Below are 24,144 nucleotides of genomic sequence, written 5' to 3'. Positions count from 1 at the left end.
GAGGAATTCACCGTAAGGTATACTTTTGACCAGTTTTTGGGGATGGAAACTCAATCCATGCAGGATGCTGTTTGTTGCGGTCTTTTTTCTGTGGGTGGTTGTCTCAATTTTGTTGTCATGTATGAACACTTTAATATCCAGAAACTCAATTTCTTTTGGACTGATATTATAGGTGAATTTCAATCCAACATCGTTTGTATTGAGGATTTCAAAGAAGATTTCAAATTCAGATATACTGCCTTTCCACAGTAAAAACAGGTCATCTATAAACCGCACCCAAAGTGCTACTTTAGCCATATGCTGGTCGTTTTCTTCTCTCCAAGCTATGCTCCTCTCCCACCACCCCATCATGAGGTTCGCATAGCTTGGAGAGAAGGAAACTCCCATGGCTGTTCCACACCTTTGTTGGTACATTTTTTGATTGAATAAAAAGACATTGTTATGCAAACACATCCTGATCATCTCAGTTAGCATTTTTGAGTGTTCTCATTCTGTTATGGGCCTCTGTTTCAGAAAAAATTCTATTGCTCTAATTCCAATCTCATGGCTGATGGAGGTGTAGAGCGACACCACATCTATCGTTACCAACGAGTAGGATGGATGCCAGTCTATATTCATAAGAGTTTTGAGGAAATCCCCAGAGTCTTTGATGTAAGATGTTAGGGTGGGAACCAAGGGAGCAATAAAGTAATCCACATAGTTTGCAACATTCTCATACAGACTACCACAGCTGGATATTATGGGTCTTCCTGGGGGTTTATTGAGTGTCTTGTGCACTTTTGGTAAAAAGTACATCGTGGGTGTGATTGGATTTTCCACCATTAGGTATTTCTTTTCATCATCTGTTAGAAGACCTTTTTGTTTCCATGTATCGAGCTTTTTCTCCAATTCTGTTATAAATTCCGGGATTGGATTGTTCTTTAAGGGCTCATAATTTTTCTTATCAGTCAACTGTCTGAGGGCTTCTTCTATATAGTGTTGTTTCTCCATTATGATGATATTTCCCCCCTTATCCGCTGGTTTGATTTCGATTGTGGCGTTGTTTTTCAAAGTTTGTATTGCTGCTCTTTCTTTTTTGGACAGGTTTTCCTTTTTTTGAGGATGGTTATTTGTCATTTTTTCTATGTCTCCGATTACAAGGTCATAGAACAAATCAATTTTGTTGCCTGGATGGAGAACTGGATAAAATTTCGATTTTGCTTTGAAAGGAGTTTTTAGATGTTTGTCTGTCACTATTTCCATCTCCTCTAGTATTTGTGTTTCAGGTATTTGGGATCCAGTTTCTTTGTTTGCCAGTTCATATGCAATTCGAAGACGGGGAACATCCTCAATATTATAATCATTATTGATTATTGTTTGTTCTGGATTTGCATTTGTGGTTTCTGCAGGTAGGTCAGATATTGTTTCTTTTGCCTTTGGTGTTTTACTGAAAAACTTCCTCAGTTTAAGTTTCCTCACATATTTATATATGTCAATTTTTGTGTCGACTTCATTGTGATGGGTTTCGGGGCAAAAGGATAAGCCCTTGTTTAGTAGGTTGATTTCTTCTTTTGAGAGGTTGTATCTGGATAAATTGATTACCAAATTTGGTGACTGTTTGATCCTCCGACTTAACTTCTCGCTTGCCTGGATCTCAGATTGTATCTGTTTCCTGTGTTTTTGGCTTCTTCTGGTTTTGCGTTTTGTCTTCCTGAGAAGTAAGCACCCCTTCCTCTTGCTCTTTGTCGCTGGAATCCTCGTCCGCGTCCACTTGGATTGTATTGGGGCGTTTGTTGCTGGTGGTACAACAGTTCTAGTTCCTCTAAAAAAGAAAACCTGCATATTCCTGTTTCTCTTTGTTCTCCATCACTGAATTCTGACTCCGATCCACTGGTTTGTTGGGTAGTTCCCTTCTTTGTGTCATCCCATTGTTTCTTTGCAGAGTCGAACTTTCGTGCAAAAGTTAAAATTGTACCAAATTTATAGTCATCTTCATCACGATGAAATTTGCGTTCCTTTCTTTTTTGAACCTCGTCATCGTGCTTATCCAAATTCTTATTCATCTCAGTTCTCAATTTCTTTGTTATGGCATTCTCTTCTTTTAAAGCTGTAATCTCTTTCTCAGTATCAGTTATCTTGAGTATTAGCTCTTCAACTTCTTTTTTTGCATATTTGATGATTATCAGCATCATCCTTTTCGAACAGTCCATGTTGTTATTGCCCCATTCCTCCAACATCTCGGGCTTTGTATCTGGGTGGTTGGGGAGAGTGAATATCCGGAGACCTCTGGGTACCATGTTGCACTCTACATATTTTTCAAGAGTCAGGATCTCCCATCCCCTCGATATTTCTTTTCTCATTAATTTTTCCAATTTTATGAATAGCTGTTTTATCGTTGCGCTACTCTGTTGTGGTGTTTTTTCTGCACCTCCATCGGCGCCTGCCGCATTGGAATTGTCACTGCGTTGGAACATGGTTTCCGCTTTAGCTATCCTTCGCGTTGTTCTCTCTTCCATTCTGGTAATGTTTTTGTCTTTACGAGTGCTTGTTGACTTTGTTTGTGCTTCTGTGTGATTATACTATTAAGTATATTTGTGGAAGGAAATATTTGGAACACTGGGTTCAATAGTCTTTGGGATTCGGGATTTTATTTCCCGTTTTGCGAGACCTTTGTGTGTAAAGACGGGTTCTGTGACAGTGTTAGTTTAGCTTGTCACTCGTTTGCAACTTTGTCAGTCTTTTCAAACTTTCAAACCCCACTCGGCATCCATATGTTTCTTTCTCTCTTCACTTTCAGCTCACGTTTACTCACCCGGGAGACTCCCGACTGTGATCGCGTCCTCCGACTGAGCACGTCGGCGCTCGACCAGGGTGTCCGTGCGTTGTTGATGTTCCGGTTTTGCTGGCTTTTAATCCACAAAAATCCGCTCGATATTTTCCGCTTCGTGCTTTATCCTGGGATGCCGGGTTCACCTCTGTATTGGCTTACTCATCACAATTGTTCCCGTAGCAGAGGGAACTGCTTTCGTTGGTGCCCGCGTATGGAGACCGGGAGCGTGTCTCCTTTGTAATTCAAGAACAAAGGCAAAAACGCGGCACTCTTCTTCACACAGTAGATTTATTTAAGGTCTCAAGCAAAAACTCCTACGCGTTTCGAACAAACGTTCTTGGTCACGGCAGTGTTCTACAAAAGTCCCTTTTCTCTTTCCACAATTTATACTTTTTTACTTGTTCATACAAAGTGATGGATTATGGGCCTTGTAGTTTTTTCATTAAACGTGTGTTTTTTCAAAAGTAAAGTGCATTCAAAAAAGGTTACTGTGTGGGTAATATTTCTGTTAAAGAAACATTTTAACATAATTTCCTGAATGAAAGTATGTGCAATTATTCAATTGTCCAATTATAGTCCTTTTGATGCTTTGTCAATAAACACTATTATCATGGACTATAACTAAAATGTTATATGCAAAAAAGTCCATGATAATAGTGTTTATTGACAAAGCATCAAAAGGACTATAATTGGACAATTGAATAATTGCACATACTTTCATTCAGGAAATTATGTTAAAATGTTCAGCAGACGCCTTCGTCAGTGCCAGGAGCGCTGGAAATGGACATGAAATTATATACATTCGTCATTTCTATGAGTCATGAACATCAACAGGGGACTTACCCAGAAACTCTTGTGTCTGCGCCATCTTGGCGTGGTAACACAAGGAATAAATACATACATTTTTACAACTTACATTGCATTTAGTCAATAACTTACATTCGGAGATCCCCTTACATAAGGAGGCAGTCGATCTACGTCATGACTTACAGTCGCTACATTTATACTTAAAATCTTGTTGTCCAACACATCATCTAGGTCACTTACTCGACCCAGTGTTTGCCAGTTGGGAGGAAGTTGAGGTGCTGACTCCACTCCCATCACCTGGTCTGACCACTTTTCGGTCCCGTTTACAATATCGCTGCCCACGAATGTCAGACAGGAGGGGAATTCTAGCAGTAACCAGTGTAGAAAGTGGAAACATTTTGCACAGGATAACTTCAACAAAGAACTGACGAGTGGGGGGGCCCGCCGGGAGGGTCTGATATTAACACGGCATGTGAGAACCTGGAGAGGCACATTAATTTGGCCCTCAATCAGGTGGCACCTCTGCTTCCGAGTAAAATGGGGGGCAGAGGACGCAAAACCACTCCCTAGTTCACTCTCGCCCTACTGGAGGCCAAAGCGGTCTGTAAGCACCTGGAGAGGCAGTGGCGGAAAGGTTTTAAGATCCAGGACAGACGGCTATACAGGCTGGAGCAGAGGAGCTATCAAAACATGCTCAGACAGGCTAAAGCCACTCATTACAAAGATAGAATTGGGGTGACTGAGAATTCTACCAAAAAACTTTTCACATTTTTAAAAGAAATATCGCCCCTGGTTACAGCGCCGAGCGGGGGATCCGTTGGAGAGTGTAATCGGATAGCAGAGTATTTTTTGGAGAAGGTGGAAAAAATCTATTCATCCTTCCCAGGCAGCATAGTTAGTGGGGCCGATTTTGATTAACAGATGCAGGACGGTAGTTCTGGGTTGAGACTGAGTAACTTTGTAGTCCCACCACCTGAGTCCTTAAAGAGCATCTGTTTGAGAGTAAAATCTGAATCCCCAAGACACCCCGCTCCACCCAAAATGAAGGGGACCAGCCTGGACGCCCTTGACCCATACATCTGGCACGTACTAACTATTTCATTTACACAGCATACGTTGCCTGACAGTTGGAAGCGAGCGGTGGTCCTCCTTATCAGGAAAAAAACGAATATAAGCCTGGACATATTAGAAAATCTGCGTCCGATTTCCCTATTGCCTTATATGGCAAAAGTGGCGGAGAAGGTAGTCAATCACCAACTGGTGGCCAATTTGGAAACTGCTTGTCTCCTTCACAGTCTGGTTTTTGGGAAGGCCATTCCACAGAAACTGCATTACTTCGCGCTACGGAAACCCTTAGACAAGGGGCAGACGCGGGACACACCATGGCACTAATCATGCTTGATCTCAGAGCCGCGTTCGACACTGTGGCACACTACACCTTGCTACAGTGTCTGAACAAGGGTGGCGTCTCAGGTGCGGCCCTGAAATGGCTAAAATCTTTTCTAATTGGGCGCAGTTCCCAGGTCAGGCAGGGTGTACACTACTCCAAAGATATGAGATTGGATCAGGGAGTCCCCCAGGGCTCTGCCCTCAGTCCCTCCCTGTTCAATTTATACATGTCTCCGTTGGCGAGATTGTGCAGGGCTTCGGAGTAGATGTAGTCTCTTATGCTGATGATACCCAGCTATTGATTTCCCTATCACAGGCACCTGGAGTGGCGGCTTCCAATTTCAAAGCCTGCATGCAGGAGCTTGCCTCCTGGATGGATAAGAACTGCCTGAAACTGAACGGAAGCAAGACAGAGGTGCTGGTGGTGGGAGGTAACAACTCTAGCTGGACCTCTGAATGGTGGCCTCCGAGTTTGGGTTCTACCCCCACCCCTTGTACTGAGGCAAAAAACCTGAGGATTTGGGTGGATCCTGCCCTCTCGTATGAGGGTCACATTCGACGAGTTGTGGGGAAATGCTTTGGTGTATTAACAAAACTACGGAAAAAGCTGGATCTTCTCCCATTAGGGGCCAGGAAGACATTGATACACGCATTAATCACGTCTCGCCTGGATTATGGGAACGTACTTTATCTGGGAGACTCTGCAAAGGGCCTTGGGAAACTGCAAATTTTACAGAATGCCGCCGCTCAGCTGACTCTTATGCAGCCCAGGAGAGCGGCTTCAAAAAAGGCCCTTGACTCGTTGCAGTGGCTCACAGTCAAGAAAACAGTACTGTTCATAATGTTTGTTATCTGCCACCGGATTGTCCATGACAAGGGCCCGGCATATCTGAAAGATTTAGTTACCAAGTATGTTCCCAGTAGATGCCTCAGATCCAGTGGGATGGGGCAGCTGGCTATCCCAAAGATAAAGAAGGCTAAGATGGGTGGTCGTTCTTTCCGGTGTCTAGCTGCTCAGAACTGGAACAGACTCCCGATCCCCCTGAGGTTGGAATGTTCTAAAATTAAGCTCAGAAAGCTGTTGAAAACCCACCTGTTTTCAGGTTAGTCTATGGCACTTGCTGTTGTTCTGCAGATGTTCTCTCACCTAGCGCGGGGACACGCCGAGATGGCGTAACCATGCGCTTTATAAAATTTATTATTAGTATTATTACCCGCAAAAGGGAGCGGATATCTGGGTGCAGTAGGGGCAGGCAGCGTCTATGGAGCTCTGAGTTCAGACTGTGGCCGGACTCGGGACTCTGGAGCGGTTCCCACAACAAAGCCGCCAGATGTTGTTGGTAAGGCAGCTGTAGGGCGGATTATCCCGCCTTCTCGGTAACAAAGGCTGGCATTGGCAGAGACTGCCCCAGGGACATTAATCAGCTGCAAGACCATGACTTGAGGATGGGCGAATCCGAGGAGCGGGGACAAAAACAAGCAAAGTGGCACAAAGTCCACCAGCGGCGATTGACCAGCCTAACAAGCATCTTTGGACCGGATTTGGGCAGAAGCGGTTTGTTCGCTCGTCACAGCAGAAAGTGCCCATAGGAGCCGCGGTCACGAAATTATTGTTGTCGCGTGGGCTGGAGCGGGCAGGGATTCAGATGAGATCATCCTGGGGAATAAGCGCATAACCTGAACCGCACATAAACGCTTATTTAATTTACTGTGTATTACGACAACCGACCATCACCCCCCAAGCTCCACCCCCTTGAATCCAGAGAGTAGGGTCCAAGGTTCAACAAGCATTAGCAATGGCAGTGGAGGGGGGGCGGAAAGACACGGACAGCGGAGTGTGAGCAGGGGGTGCGAAAATCCACGGAGTGCAGGCAGTGGGAGGTGCGAACATTTACGGACAGCGGATTGCAGGCAGGGGGTGCAAAAATCCATGGACAACGGAGTGCGAGCTGGGGGGTTGCTGTGTTGTTCGAAAATGAAAAAGGGCTGCTTATTCTCACTGCTTTGTGCAGTTATCACAGAACAGAGCGAAAGCAGTATGTGGCCCAGATGAGCTGGTTATTTATAGTAAAGATTGAGGAATTTAGCAATGAGTCAGAGACAGGGAACTAGAGACGCAATACAAAAAAGCCGATGGGGGAGGACTAGAAAGAGAATGGCGACTCGAGAAGAATAAGATGGCTGAATGTGATAAAGGCAGAATTCCTCGGAGCAGAGAGGAAGTAGAGAAGGAGGAGGGAGAAGATGGGGTAGGCAGCAGGGGAAAAGATCGGAGTGTGGAGTTAGGAGGGCAGATAGAGGCTGTCACCCGAGCTGTGGCCTGTAAGGCTCCACGCGATTGGTGCGCACGCGCGCCACATCGAGACATCTGTTTTACATTATCGCGCACGCATCTGTGCACGATAATTGAAAACAGATATGGCCCGTGCAGGTAACCACAAGCAATAGACCATGGGCGGAGCAAAGGCGGGACATGCGCCCGACTTTGCCCAATTGCATGCTCTCTTTCTTAGAAAGACGTATGCAAAGCACAATAGCCTATGACGAAAACAAAACCACACGTGTGGTGAGCTTTTCAAAGCCCCTTACAAATGTCTTGCCAGAGCAGCACAAGCGCGCAGCTACAGGCTCGACGTAAAAAGCAGGAGATGGAACCAATCATAACTACATACCAACCATTAAAGTAATCATCTTTACTGTAAACTCACCATGTATAACTCCTTCACCAGTCCTAAATATTTTCCATTGCCACAGCCAATATCAGCCACTAGAGATCCTTTTGGAAGACCCTTAAGAAAGTGAACAATTTTGGGCCATGGAGTGTGTCTGGTACTACTGAAATGGCCTGCAATTTCTTCATACACTTGGTGTACATACTCCTGTTCGAGCTTTGAGGCATCTGTGTTGCTGCCTGGTATTGATGGTGAGTTGTCTTTTTGATTGCTCTTTTGGCTGTCACAGACAGAGGGATATGCTAAAAACAAGAAGAGAGGGAACTATATTAATTGGAAACACTGAATGTTGTTATAAGCTTATGAAGTTACAGAATACACACTAGTTGTTATCACTCATTTTTAAAACAATTTTGTGAATATTTCACAACCTGAATCTACGCTCACCATTCTGGCTGGTGTAGTTTTTTATTTTTTTATCTTTGCCGTGCCATTAGTTTTCGGAGTAACATTTAAATCTTTTGAACCAAATTTTATTTTCAAATTTATTTTATTTGCTTATTACTTTGAAATTATTTTGAGTGACTGATTGTCTTTAACCCTACATATAGTTTAAATATATTTTCTTAAGGATTCATTTGATTACTTTCTATTTCTTATAATTAAAAATAACAGCTAGAAAACTCCTATACAGATTATATAATAAACATGATTCATATAGCCATGACTTTTTTACACAACACAATAAATCAATATTGCATTAATAATTTCCAAAATACAACCATAATTCTAGTTATTTCTTGGGGCAATTTCATCCTTTTCCATCTATTTCCAAGCTACACTTCAACATTTCTTTCACAAATAGATCTTTGAAAAACAAGGTCCATATATTAGTTCTTACTGTGGGTCCAGAGTCAAACCTCTTAGGCACTGTGCCATGCTCGTATCCCATTTTGTTTAATGAATGCTTAATTCTGTAATTCTTGAACTTCAGGAAATTAGAAAAGAGACTCATAACATATTTTAAGCATAGTACAATTGCAGAATGCTAGACTGCCTTCTTTGACTTGGCATGTCTCACATGTTACTCCCCATGCACAAACAGGCTGGCCACTGTAATCAAATGGTGAAATTTTAAAGAAACACAACTTAGAACTTAAATTGTAATCCTTACATATTCTTCTTCAGACTTTAACATTTCAGAAACAGTCATTTATATGTATTTACCTATCTTTGTCCTCACAACATATATTCTGAGATTCCTGTCCTGCCCTTTTCCTTTGTTGTGACTGCAGCAAACCCCGATAATCCACACCAAGGTGTCTTCATAATTAAATTAATTTGGTGCAGTTAATTTGATTTCCCAGTACTTTTTGCTGGATAGCTTCTCTTACATCTTCTGGGACTATTGAATTTTAGTTTGCTTTGTTTTTCAAGATGAAAATAAAAGTGATCTCCAGGGTGATCGACTTCAAGACTATTTCAACATTTGAAATGAGGTAGTAGACAATATCCAAAGAAAGACTAAAAACAGGATTGGGCTCACCTAGGCTACCTTTTAGAGGGTGCAAACAATCTATTATATAATCTGGAGGAGCATGTTGCAAAAAGAAAACATGTAACAAATGATAAGTCTTCAAGATAAATTTGTTAACAAGACTCACAAATACAACTGAAACTTTGGAATAAATAATCCTAAAACAGAAAAAAATATCATGAAAGGTAACAGGCTTTCTGGTTGGTGTCAATTACTTGCTTGTTGTTCACATTTCAGAAATAACTGAAGATGCACTTTGCCCGATCCAACACATTTAGTGTACTGGAGGACTGAAAATCAATGAACCCTCTCCGTAATATTTCATGTTCACATCTGCGCAACAATACAGTGACCCTTTGTCTTGACAGCGGCTTCTGGGTGAGCACTAGTCATGAACCATAATACAAACTCTATCCAAAACACCTGCCTCTAGAACAACAGAAAGGACTACATTTGGTGGAAAAGGGGCAGACGTCTCCTAAAGGTATTTGCTTGAGATGCTGCAGGTATAACGTAATGCATGATGTTAGTCTCATGCCTACTCCAAACAAATATATTTATACTACTGAAATGACAAGAAAATATGCATAGATACTTTACACGCTTTCAATTAACAGTTTCATAGTCTTTGTTACAAGGGAAGGTCTGTATAGGGATTTTTACCTTTGTTTTTGTGGAATCTGATTTGGTGCTTTATCTCAGCCATGCAGGCTGCTTAAATCATATTTATGTGCTCACAAATAGAGAGGACACATTATTCCAGACTATGAATACAACAATTTGGTCAACTGATCACATGTTTAATTAAACGTTTAGTCAGCTTGCTTACCACAGTTGCAGGAGATCGTCTTCACTTTTCTAAAAGTGAATGATGTCCTTGTTCCCCTCTTGTTTAATGTGATATCGCCAGCATCCACAGTGATGGCCCCAATATTCAGACCCTCAGATGCTTGAACCACATCAAACTTCCTTGGGGTGATGCTGCAATTAGACAACACAATGATCACACAGCACACTGAGATACGCAGGTACTGCATTATAAAAACCGAAAATACATTTGTCAGTGGAGTAATAAACAGCTAGTGCACTTGTGCAAAGTATTACGATGCATAGTCCACTTGTAGGGAAAACGTCAAGATCTCAAAGTAAAAAAGGAAAGTGTTAAAGTAATATAACAGCTACAGCATTCTCTGCTTCTTCCAAAATGTTACTTAACTAAATCTGCATAAATGATGACACCTGTTATGTTTTCAACTTTTAGAAGAATCCATTTTTAATATTTTTTAATTTAGCAAAGACTGAATACTTACTCTAGAAACATAAATCACGACTTTCACATTGTAGGGAATACATCTTAAAACATTCTTAATTTATGTTGCTAGTCACCTACAATGAGACATCACATTGAGTATTTTCCACTGTTTTGTTTAAAATCACAGTCCTTATTATACTTGGAGCATAAAAGTGTACATTTAAAGTAGTTAAAATTCTGTTTATTGTATGTGCTGATATGATTGGCTGAAGAATCAGGTATGGAGTACAGTTATTGAGAATCACACACAGAAGCGAAGAAAACCCAGTTCTGATTAACTAAGTCATAGTTATTTGACAACATAACTCAAATACTGCTAGTCTCTAAACTCTTTTGTATCATTATTGCATGTGAAAGTGCAATCTATATATTTTCGATTTTATCCTTTGAGTGGGGTTCTTATTGATTTTAATATAAAATCTTTCGTCACTCAGCATATCTTCGACCTTGTCAATATAGTTTTGTTTCTCCATAATGGCTATACCCCCACCTTTGTCACAGCTTTTAACTATAATGTCGGGGGAATGTTTCAATTTGTTGAGTGCGACATGTTCATTCATAGTGATATTAAGAGGGGTCTTGGGCACATACTTGGTTGCAAGCAGCAATTTATTGTAAACTACTTGTTCAAATATTTTTATCTCAGGGGCAATTTGTTCTACTGTTGGAGTAAACGTTGATTTAATCGCTAGGCCAGATTTATTGTATTCCTGGTTGGTATTCTCTCTATCACGGAAATAGCATTTAAGACGAAATTTCCTAAAGAAAGATTTTAGGTCGTTAAACAATTACAAATTTATTTAGGCCTGCATGCGGTACATAAGATAACCCTTTCGACAGAAGGGAGTATGTTGCCTCATTCAATATAAGTGAACTTAGGTTGAAAATGGGAATTTCATTCAGTTTTTCCTTTTTCATTATGGTAACTATTTATTTGTGTTGTTTTGTATAGGACATAAAATGTGTGAAGATATAGAATATGGTCTGGCGACTGTCTAATCGTAAATCCAAATATAAAATGTGTTGTTTATTGATAGATTTTGTTTGTATTGTAAAATCTCTCTGTTATAAATATTATCAAATGTAACCAACTTATAATATGTGATTGCTTATTATGTTTTAGTGCAATAGACGGCTACCTGATGAAGGCACGTATGCCGAAACGCGCGTAATTGACACCTGCCGCACTGCCTCCATCATCTCTACGTCTATCGTATATAGATTATATGTAATCATGTTGGTCTCAGTTAAATGTCATATATGAAGTGAATGAAATCAATAAGATATATGTAATGGTTTAAAGACAACAAAGCTGATTGAGAGTTTTAGAAAAAAGAATAAAATAAATCTGTTATGTAATATATTGGTGTAGTTATATTTGTCACAATAGGGTGGTTCCGTGAACTCCAGAGAGATATATAAGTGTTTTATAAATTTGCTAGCTGTACACCTTTACTTATTGCATTATTTTTCCTATGTTAGCTAGTATTTCTAGGTATAGGGGTCCCTTGCTTCCTAAAGAGTTCATTACAGAATTAGCAAGAATTTCGCTTGCGAGAAGCATACAAATATGTCCAGGAGGGTGCCCAACAAATCTTCTTCAAAGGTATACATTTTGGCGACCCAGAGATAGAGACAGTTCTGGTGAATAAATACAAACACAATGGGGAGAACGGCTGTGAATCAGATATGCAAAAACCAAACCAATGAAAAACTGAAACACTAGAAAATCATCTACTTGGGAATACTCCCAAGATGGGTAGCAAAGCTTTGTAGCAAGACTGAAATTCCCAGTGTGCTTAATGTATAATATCAAATGAAAAAAAGATTGGAAGAATTACCTGTTGGTTTATATCTGTAGATAAAAAAGTTCCAACCCCCTAACTTGTATATAAATACTGATGCTGAGTGTCTATTCTACAAACCACATTGGTTACGGCAGTATCGTTCGAACTGGCTTTCGAAAACGTAACTGGCAGATTGCAGAATAAGGCAGTTTAGGTCTCAGTCTCCGGAAACTACACATGAACCTAGCTTGCTTTGAAATAATGTCACTGGCTCTCTAAGGAATCAAGAAGTAAGTAAGACATAGTATGCACCACACACAAGGCTTCCTGGTAAATGCTCAGACTCCTTGAAGAAAATATGCATCCCTCTATATATGGATCACAGTCCTTCAGCCTACTGCCACACATTTGTTTAAAAAAACAAGGGTCTACATGACTAAAACATGATGGGTGATCCTTAGGACTACAGTGAACCACACTTTGGAAGTATCTAAGCTGTAATTTAAGAAGGAAACCCAACTTGCTACGATTCAAACACACCTAAAAACTAGAGGGAAGCAACTGAAGATTATTTCAGAATACTCAAACTACTCCTGCTGTATTTCAAATATTCTGTAGTTACCATAAAATGACATGTGGAGCTTGATAAAAAACCCATAATAAAAATCCCCGCAGGAGACAAGTAAACAGTGCTGTGAATAAATACACCATTGAGAGTGAAAGAACTTGAATGAGATCAGCTGAAACGCTCGACAAGAAGCACGTATATGCTCATGTGGGGAGACACTCACTGGGAAGATAGATCTGCCATTAGGGCGCTGACTACCAAGCAAGGAAAGTGAATGTCGCTTTATGTGATAACTTATAAGCTCCTTTCTCTTACTTTGCAGAACACAGCCTGGTGGTATATTGGGTGGCGAATTGGATGAGTTTTATAATTCTATCTATGGATTTTTGAATATTGAAGAGGTACAACCACTGTGTCTAAAAGCTATCTTCTATCTTTGTGTTATGCCGCATGCAGAGCTGATTAGTTACATGCTGTAACTTAAGATAAAAAAATATTGCTGATAAAAAAGGCCAATATGAAATCCCACACCTCCGGGTATTGGTCATAATAGTATGAAAAGCCACTCTCACAGCAAGCAGTTCAGATCAAAAGAGAGGCAACCCACACCAGGGCAATAAGGAAAGCGATGATAACTCCCCCAAAGTTTCAGGCCATCTCAGATTAGAAAGAACTACTTAAGAAAGTCAGTCAGGGTTGCCTCTCTCATAAGCTCATCATTTGTGGCTGACGTTGAAGTAAAGCCTAGTCAGGAAAGCCTGATAAATCCAACCTCAGCCCTGCAATTCTTAACTGCCAACTAGTCTGCTAAAGCAGCTTTTCCACATGAAGTAGGTCCCATTTTTCAGAGGCGGAAGCTGAGTTAGGTGGGGCGGGAAGATCACCCCAGATGAGCCCAGAGAGCAATGGGTTGAGGGAAGCGGCATGTGGCTCACATAGAGATCAGACATTGTCATGAGTTCGATAAACTGAAGGGTGAGATTAGAGATGTCACTAAAGTCACAGCCACAACAAATTATCTAGTGGGAACATGCAGCAGTCTAGCCGAGCAAGGAGGCGGCAACAAAGGAAGAGTTGGAATTCAAGTACCCAAAACAGAGTTCAACTCACACTTCCCTCATTGTAAAGGATAAGAACAGTGCAATAACAGATACAGAGGAATGTTGTGCCGGAAGGGTCGGCAAAACATGGCGGCCGGCTAGCAGCGGGTCGCAGGTGCTGAGAGAGGTTGTGGTGCGAGTTACCTGTGCAGGCGGGGTTTTTGATAGTTTCGCCCGGTTTTTTATCTCGGGCGCTATGCGTTCCGAGGTGTGAGTGGGCGCTGGCGGTGTTGGAGGCCTTTACGTGGCTGTCCTCGTTGTTTGTTGCGGTGTCTGCTGCGGAGTCTCGGAGGTGCATGGCGGCCAGGGAGGCGGAATGACCTCGGAGCCGGAGTGAGGTGGAGGCGGAGTAAGTGGCAGCGGTAGCTGCAGCGAGATCCGAGCCGGGCTGCTGGGGGAGAGCAGCACACAAGTTGGGAAGAGGTCGGCGGGCTACTGCAAAGATCGGATACAGAGGAGTTGGGGGGCGTGGAAGGGGAGAGGATACAACTCTATTGGGGAGTGACTTTCCGGATGTTAAAAAGAATGAAGGTACTGTTGTCTCTGCCCCTGACAATAAGGTCCCAGTAAAGTCGAGTAGTTTGGGTGAAGTTATTTCTGCAGGTACCTCAGGATACACGTTGAGAAGCGCTGGGAAGGAAGGTGGCGATAAGGTGCTAGTGAAGTGTACAGTTCCTCCCATTAATTCAATAAACGCGCAAAAGAAAATTAATTGTTCTAAACAGTGCAATAAATCAGGGAAATATAGTATCTTGGAGCGAAACCTTAAGACAACTCCATCTCTTAGCTCGTTTTTCAAGACAGTCCCAAAGACCTTAATATTAAAACCCAACCCCGTGCAGCCTAGTCAGAACACAAAACTTGAGGTGAATAAAGGGCAGGTGCCCGGCACTGAGTCCACTGCAGGTATACAGGACTGGTCTTTCCATTTGAGTCCCAATCGGTATCAGGCCCTTACGCTAGATATGGACGGGCCAGGACAAGACAAGCATGAAAAGAAAGAATTAGGAGACTTGGCAACAACTAATATAGCTAAATTAAATCCTCCAGGAGAGCTAGCAGAGGATGTAGTAAATACTAATATCTTCAAATTAGGAAGGAGAAACCCTTAGTGAAAAGGGAGGGGGTTATAAGTAGAAAAAAATACAGGTTCCCTTTTCATCTAGTCTAAAAGGAGAGACTTGCGTCTCTGGGGATTTACAGAAGGAGCTTGGGGTGAGCCAACCACGTATCAAAAAGTTGTAAATACTAATATCCCTGTTCCCGAGCACAATTTTCTAGAAGATAACAAAATTGTGTTTGATAACCCAGATTTGCCTGTAATTGCCCTTTTCAAAAAACTTGATATGGATATGCACAAGGGGTTCGAGGTCTCAAAAAGAAATCAAGAAAGTATTCATGCTTCAGGCAGCATATTAGAGGCGAAATTTAACGCGTTAAGCTCTCGCACTGAGGAGTTAGAGGTTGAGGTTAAGAAGATTCGGTAGTCTGTGGCGGATAACCGTAAGGAAATTGAGGAGATTAAGTTCAGAGAGAGGGCGCAGGAGGACAGAGTGGAAAGGCTTGAAAATATGCAAAGACGCAACAACTTAAAAATGTTGAAACTACCTGAAGGGAAAGAGGGAACAGACATTAAAAAATATGTGGTACACCTTCTGAAGTGTGAATTAGAACTAGAGGAGGACGAAGAATTGATCTTTGCAGACTTGCAGAGGGTGCATCGTGATCCCTTCAGGCTGAATCCGAACCGTACTAAGCCGAGGAAAATGTTAGTCAATTTTTTTACATATAATTTGAAGGAGAAAATGTTATCGGCTGCTCTTAAAAAGAAAAATATTTCAGTTGACGGGGCAAAAGTTGAAGAAAGATCTGACTTGTCACCAGCCACGGCTAACAGACAGTGGGAGCTAGGCAAGCGAATGGAGCCGCTTAGGAATTTTGGAGCCACAGTTCAACTTAAGTTTCCAGCATTTTTGAAAGTTATGTGGCGAAATAAGATGTACTCTTTTCGAGTGGTCGAAGAAGTGGACACATTTCTTGAGCAATGTCAAGAGATGACTTAAGAGGTTAGTTCGTAAGCCTGTAGTGTGGAAAATTATAAAGTTAGCTTTTAGACGCTTGCACATATTATATTCACTACTATGTGTTAGTTATACAGCATCACCACTGTAGGCACCCTAAGGGCCGAGGCCTTGGGTAAGACGGTTGGGTTTTCCAGGGGAGGGGCAGGGGGTGGTAGGGAGGTAGTCGGGGGTTGGGGTTGGGGGATGATAAGGGTACGGGAGAAAAGAAAAAAAAATCCTCCGAAGTTATTTGTCACAAGGATGTTTGGCGTATTTTGTTTTGAATTAGATGAGTGGGGCTAGTGCAATAGTACTGAAATTCTTGTTGTGGAATGTTAACGGCCTACGAGTAAAGTCCAGGAGACGGATAATATTAAAGTATTTAGAGGATTCGCTGGCCCAGATTATTATTTTACAAGAGACACAATTAACTGCTATTGAGAGTAAGGAATTTTTTTCGGCCCAAAGGTGGGTTGCTCATTCGTTTTATACCCCTCAAACTATAGTTACGAAAGGGGTGGCGATTTTGGTTAGGCAAGGGGTACATTTTGTTGTAGAATCTACAGTGGCAGATGGTTGATTTTGAAAGTAAACGTGGCAGGGGAACCTTTAATCATTATTGGATACTACAGTCCTAATCAGGATGATGATGGACCTCTAGATGCTCTAGCCAGTGAATTATTAGGTCTTGCGGGGAAAATTATCATGGCAGGAGACTTTAATACGGTAATGGATAATAATTTATATCGCTCAGAAAAATTGAGAGGGTTGATAAACTCTAAAATGTCCAGTTAGGCTGTTGATGTCTCAGTACGGGATGTGGAATGGAATGGAATGGAAATTGCACTTGTATAGCGCATAGCTACCCGGAGGCCTCGCAGCGCTTGTGAATGATTACTAAGTGCGATTACTAAGTGGGATGTGTGATATTTGGAGGGTGAAGTCAGGTCAGCGGCTAAGCTACACATATTATAATAAAAAATATAAGCACAGATCTCAAATAGATTATTTTTTGCTTGACTCTAGATTGAAAGATTATGTGATGACGGTGGGACATGTAGGTGTTCATATTTCAGACCACTCAGCTATCACACTGACTATAAGATTAAAGATGAGTGGATTGGATTCAGCCTGGAGGTTAGATCGAACAGTGCTTCTGGATCAGGAAAGCCTAAAAGCCGTAAACGTAGAGTTAGAGGTTTTTCTTGAGAAAAACTTGGGTATGGCTAAGATTGAGATAGTTTGGGAAACCTGTAAAGCTTTTTTGAGAGGTAGATTGGGAGCTCTGGGAGCAAAGAAGCGGAGATCCTATTATAGTAAGGTGTCGAGCTGGAAGGAAAAATTTGCACGAATGAAATCAAGATCATAAACACTGGTGAAACTAAAATAGAGGAGCAGGCCCTACACGATCTGGCAGGGTTGAAATCAGATCTTACGGCAGTCTTAACTCATAGAATCAAAGAAAAGTGGGAAGCCAGTCAATTGGCCCATTTCAACTATGGGGAGGGTTGCAGTAAACTCCTAGCATGGAAAGCGAAAAAAGATCAAGTTCGCAATTTTATAAAGGAAGTGAAGTTGGTAGAGTCAGACACCACCATTACTGATAGTAAGGGGATATCAGACGCCTTTTTTGATTATTTTTCGAAAGTCTATAGGGAAGATCTAAATCCTGAACATTTAGCAATTAGGGGCTGGTTACAGCTCGTGGATCCACTTCCTGCTGAGCTTAAGCAGATATTAAATGGCGAAATATCTCTTCTGGAAGTGGAAAGGGCTATAAAGTCAGGAAAGAGAGGTAAGGCTCCTGGGCCAGATGGCCTTCCGGCTGAAGTGTATAAAACTTTGATGGGCAATATTGCTCCCGTAATCCTCCAACTCTTTAACAGCATTTTTCAGGGGGAGGCTATACTACCCGATTCATGGAATGAGGCGACTATTGTTTTAATCCCAAAACCAGGAAAATCACCTAAATATTTGGACTCCTATAGGCCAATATCGCTATTAAATTGCGATTATAAACTTTTTGCCAAAATTATGGCTGACAGGTTAAGTTTGGTCATTCCAAAATTAGTACATGATGACCAAAAGGGATTTATTAAGGGCAGATTTTTAAAGGAGCTTACTTTTTCATTGATAGGTGCAATGGATATGGCCTCAGTTTATTAACTCCCCTTGGAGTTAATAGCACTTGATGCCGCCAAGGCTTTTGACCGAGTAAATTGATCTTTTCTAAAAGCCCTTTTGGGACATCTAAACTTAGGAACATGTTTTACCAACTCTTTGTTATTCTTATACCACTCACCCACCTCCAAGGTATCGATCAACGGGATTTTAACTCAGTCTATTAAGGTGATGCTTTGTACACGGCAGGGTTGTCCCCTGTCTCCTTTATTGTTTGACCTGTATATAGAACCCCTTGCTTGCAGGATTAGGAATGCAGAAAATATCCCTCCTTTTGTTGTGGAGTGCGGTCTAAGAAAATAGGTCTATATGCAGATGATATAATTATTTACACCCCTGATTTGCAGCAATCAATGAAAGGTTTACTAGAATTAACCAAAGATTTTGGACTTGTCTCAGGCTATGAGATAAACGAAGATAAGACCGAGATTATGTCCTGGAATTTAGATACAGAAGGGGCAATATGTAAAGCTGAGAGTAAGGATTACACATAACATTGGAGAGCTAAAAAAATAATTTTTTAAAAATAAAAGAGAAATAGTTGCCACTTTGTGAGGATGGGCACATCTACCACTCACGCTGTATGGTCGAACGAATTTAGTAAAGATGGTGATCCTGCCAAAATTGACTTTTATGTTTGAAACAATTCCCCTGGCATTTAAAAAGGATTGGATTAAGAGGTTACAGAGCGAGATTAGCTCTTTTATATGGGCCTCGAAAGGATCCTGGTTGTCCTGGAAAAAGTTAAGAAGAAAGCTTGTTAAGGGGGGATTGGCTGCCCCTGATTTTCAGTTATATTTGTGGGCTTTTCAGTTAAAAAGTTTTAGAATGCTGTTGGATACTCCAACGGTATCTTCAATTGGAAAAATGTTCGCTGCAATGCTTAAGAGCTGCAATTATAATGAGCACGGTTTTTTGTGCAAATTTTCTGATCCAAGGTTTTTTAAGAAAGTGAGGCTCAAGACTTTGCGGGAAGCGGCAGAGCTCTAGTTTAAGGTCAGGAAGGTATTCAAAATTCCCTACTATTGGTATATGGCCCCAATATGGGATGCCCCAGGGTCACCTCTCTGGTCTAAGGAGGCACTGGCTATTCCTCTGAGAGCGGCGGGTCTTGAACGCTGGGGTGACTTATTTCCAGATGGAAAGTTGATTGCTTGGGGGCAAGGCGAGGCGACCTGGGGTCGGGGGTTTTTAAGTATCTACAAATTTGCAGTTGGGCAAGTAAAGCGGACAATGTTGTTGGAGTCCAGAATGAGCTCGAAGAAAAACTCTTTTCCACTCAATCCTATAAAAAAGAAGTCGCTCTTTGGTATTGGTCGATACTCGAGATGGAAGACGCCCCTTTTCTACTTCCTGAGGTCTTGTGGGGTGATTGCTTGCCGGATATCGCCACGGAGAATCAATGGCAAGTAACTATGGCTATGTTATATAAAACAGTTAAGTCTGCAACCTTAAGGCGGAATCATTTGTTTACAATTCACAGGGCATACTGGTCTCCCTATAGACTTTCAAAATTTAAGCCCGGCGGAATGGTGGAATGCCCTAAATGTAAAAGCCTCAATGAGGACGACCTACATATGTTTGTTAGCTGTCCGAATATCAGAGAGTTCTGGGAGGCCGTAAGTAATTGCTTGTCACAAGTCTCAGACCAGAGGATTGAGGTAAGCCCTGAATTAATTATAACTGGAAGATATGATTTGCAAAGCAAGGATATTGATGATAAAGCTAAACTGGTTTTCTATGGTGCTTTGCTTGCCCGGAGGGAGATCTGCATATTATGGGTTTCTCCAATATCTCCTACTATTTTAGATTGGTTACGAGCAATGAGATACATCGCTAAATTAAGATACCTTGGATCAGACAAAGAAAATGCGAACATTTTGGTTACCTTTTTTGTTACATTTTGGGTGAGGGAGGAAAAACTTGGCAGAGAATAGGCTAATCAAAGAATAATAATCCAATGATTAAGGTCTTGGCCTATCCCACCGGCGTTTTTTTTTTCCTTTCACTTAGGCAAAAAGAAAAATAGACAAGGCAGCGGTACTCTAAGAGGTAGACTCTTCAAATCTATGTCGGTTTATAATGACTCATTCCACTGGTTGTAGTACTGCACAAGCCTTCGTCTCTAGAGCTGGTATATGAGATAAAAAGCCATGGGCGGCATTGTTTACGGAAAAGGGTGGCAAAAATGCTAATGAGGATAAAACATTTTTTTTTAAAAATAACAGATACAGAGTGCTCAAGTATTTTAAACAAAGTGTACTCAAGTATTGTTATTCTCAAGAAAAGACAAACTCAATCATAACCAGTAAGACTCATCCATTCATTGAATATTGTCATCATAGCCTCTCAGGGGCTGTAATGCCCAAAGAAATACTAAATGAAATGTCAGGAATCAGCAAGTAAATTGAATATATGTATAACAAGGGCATGACTTGGCGGGTGGGATACACTATTGCAAATATGACAGTTGTCCAGTCCACTATATTACAAGCGCCTTAGGATACATTGTATTTGTAATATAGTGTACAGGACATCTGTCACATTTGTGATGATTATGCTATCTGCCAATCTCTAAATCTTGCCGTAAGTCTAAACAGAAAGGTGTAGCAAATAAAGAAAGACCAGAAAAGCATGCTTCACCCAAAATTGAGGCTAGGGTCAATTTGAGGTCCAAATCTCAGAACGAGAATATTTTGTCTAATGAAAAAAAAAGCAAATTGGATAGATTGTACTTTAGATGAACCGCCTATTACAGAAAAACATGGCAATGTAATACATTTTTGCTAGAAGATAAAATATGGGTGGAGAAAACAAAACCATTTATTTAAGATTTCTTTTAAATAAATGATGGAACAGCCAGCTTTTCAGTCATATGGGATACCTTCAGGGCAACACTCTGAGGGGAACAAATCATCTAAAACAATATTTGGAGCTAAAGAAAGAAAATAAATCAGAATAATGGAACTTGAAATTAGATAAGCCCAACAGTAGAGAAATAGAGGTAAGATCAAAGTGAGAAAAAGGTAAAAACATCTTAAGGAAAACAATCAATGAGTCAACCTACATGCAGAGAAATGATAAGGAAATTAAGAACAAAGCTACACTTTAGCTAAATCTGCTGACAAAAAAAAAGAATAGAATAAATAGAATTCACAATGTAGATGACAATTTGCTAACCACTGGTCCCAGTCAAATTCAGAACATAACTTTGGATCGCTACCATTATAAATATATATATATATATTTAGCTGTGCTCAGGATACAAATTAAAAAGAGCACAAGCAATTTCTCTGTCGCTTACCAATACCTAGGTTGGACGAAAATTAAGTCACTCAATTGCTAGAGCCTTTTTCCAAAAAAGGAATACCTGAAATTCTAATAACATTACCTAAAAGATAGGTTTGTGGTCAAAATGGGTTTCCAGGAAATATTTGTTTTACTAAAACATCTTTATTGGCTCATAAATCATACTCTGAATTGTGATCAATTATCAACATTTTTTAACAAGAACTCTGTTCAGTTTTTTAAAACCAGGGAACAGAGCAGAAGATCCAAGTACCTATCACCCAATAAGCCTTCTAGGTGACGACTACAAACTGATTATGAAAGCAATGGCTGCTAGTATGGGTAAAATGGAGGATACGTTGATCATATAGACCAATATGGTTTCATCCCAGGAAGGCAAATAGCCATTACTAATTATCTTCTCATAGCAAAAAATCCCAATGGATGTAATGCTGTTTGGATGGAGAGAAAACCTTTGATTTTGTGTGCTTAGAAAGTATATTTTTCATCTTAGCAGCATTCGATTTTCCTCCGGTTAGGCTTCAATGCCTTCTTGTTCAAAATGGATGCCATATCATGATGTTTATTCTGTGTTTATATTCCTCGCTTGACACTACTTGCAGCAAGATGTGGATTACTTATTTCTGTATGTCATTGTTCTTGAAGGGCTCACTACAGGAAGGCTTTTGTTACAAATATTGAAGGTCTTTCAACTTGCATGTGTATTGCATTATTTAACTGTTGTTTATGTAGATAGTTTGTTCTAATACCTCCGCAGGAACGAAGGTCAGAAGTGGAGATTCAATATTCATGCAGTGGGATAGTGCTAAGGTGATAGGGCTATTTGATTTTTTTAGAATGTAATAATATCAGTCAAAGTAACGTTTATTTAGACCACTGGTCTTTAAACAACATAAAAACATGACATTTTTATAAATAACCTAAAATCATCACAATTTCAACAACAGGTACCGTCAAGATAAATATCCTGTAAGAAAAAGAAGAAAACAGTGCAGATTTCTATACACTAAATTACATAATTGGGCAATTACTCTGTATATACATTATGGTCACACCTGTATATAAAATAGTTGAGCACTTACATTGTTATAATAATTCCTATTAAGAAATATCTAAAAATTGTTATCTAAAAATGTTACATCCATTAAAACTGTCTAAACCCAATTTCATCACAATTTACAATCTTGCATTCCATTTTTCCATAAAAGACCTTTTTACGGCATTCATATATCTCCCAATTTCTATTGCGATGTCAAGGTTAGGCATATCTACAAGAAGTTAGACTGCGTGTGCCCGGGATACAGTACCATATTTTTAAAAAATGGGACGTAAAAACTATTTACGCAGAGCAATTATTTTTGAGCAATCCACTAATATGTGCAGGATGTCACATTTTGTGCCTATCATACAAGTACAATTGCCATCAGATTGCATCATTTCTGTTTTTATTCTCTCATTTATCATCCAAGGGTTGATACCAATTCTCAATCTTAATACTTCCCATCGGAGCCAACGATTAGGTAACGTATCCAGGTAACCAGGTTTCATTTGTCCAACTATTCATTATGAATTGTACTGATTTTTTCTTTCTACTCCCCGTCCTCCCTCCTAGACAGTTCCTTCCATAGGGATACCCCCCCAATGGATTAAAAAAACGGAAACTCTCCCTATTCCCGATCTGATGCAAGATCATAAACAGCTCCCTGAGAAACGGTGTAATTCCAGACTGCCTCAAAGTCGGCAAAGTCACGCCACTACTGAAGAAACCAGGCTTCAACACCAATGACCTCAACATATTCAGACCTGTATCCAATCTTCCCGTCCTATCCAAAATCCTCGAAAAGTGTGTTCTCCTACAACTGACTCAGCACATGGACAGCATCAACCTTCTAGACCACCACCAATCGGGCTTCAGAAAAGGCTGTAGCACTGATACCGCGATCCTTAGCATAGAGGACAACATCCACAAGTCTCTTGACACTGACCAATGCTGCCTACTTATTCTCCTGGACCTATCGGCAGCCTTTGACACAGTTGACCACAAGCTACTCATCAAGGCTCTCCAAGAAAGGGTAGGTGCAGATGAGGTGGTCCTACACTGGTTCTCCTCTTCCTACACAACTGCGCCCAAAGGATACAAATCAAAACCTTTATGTCCGACCTACACCCCGTCAGCAGAGGTGTCCCCCAAGGCTTAGTGTTCTCCCCTCAACTGTTCAATATATACATGGAACCCCGCACCAACCTACTCAAAAAAGCCAACATCCCCTTCCACCTCTATGCTGATGACACCCAGATCTATCGGGAAACCTCCTCCATCAATGACAGTCAGAGATTCAGTGACACCCTAAGAGAAGTTCAACAATGGATATCATTAAACCACCTAAAACTCAACCAAGATAAAACAAAAATCCTCCTCATCTCCAACAACAAGAAAACCTGCATATTGTAGAACGGCTAAAAGCAATTGATGCTCTGGACGGTAATCTCACGCTGGCCATCTCTGTTAAATCTTTAGGAATCACCTTAGACTCAAAACTCGACATGTCCAAACACATTAAGAACTCCGCAAAGAGCGCCTTCCTCAATCTGAAGCTACTCAACAAAATA

At 40.8% G+C, this 24,144-nt stretch overlaps 1 protein-coding gene across 2 annotated transcripts in view; it reads right to left on the bottom strand.

The window, feature by feature from the left end:
• ALKBH8 (alkB homolog 8, tRNA methyltransferase) overlaps positions 1–24,144 on the bottom strand; it is a 410,467-nt gene that overhangs the window by 101,062 nt on the left and 285,261 nt on the right. For both annotated transcript variants that reach the window (XM_086935245.1, XM_086935246.1), the window contains exons 9-10: positions 10,044–10,195; positions 7,714–7,979 (exon numbers count right to left, since the gene is read on the bottom strand). In XM_086935245.1, coding sequence (XP_086791371.1) covers positions 7,714–7,979; positions 10,044–10,195 — 418 coding nt within the window. The remainder of the gene's footprint in view (positions 1–7,713; positions 7,980–10,043; positions 10,196–24,144) is intronic.

Source organism: Lissotriton vulgaris, chromosome 8 (genome assembly GCF_964263255.1).
Source record: "Lissotriton vulgaris chromosome 8, aLisVul1.2, whole genome shotgun sequence".
Taxonomy (NCBI): domain Eukaryota; kingdom Metazoa; phylum Chordata; class Amphibia; order Caudata; family Salamandridae; genus Lissotriton; species Lissotriton vulgaris.
This window is presented reverse-complemented; position numbering and strand designations above follow the sequence as displayed.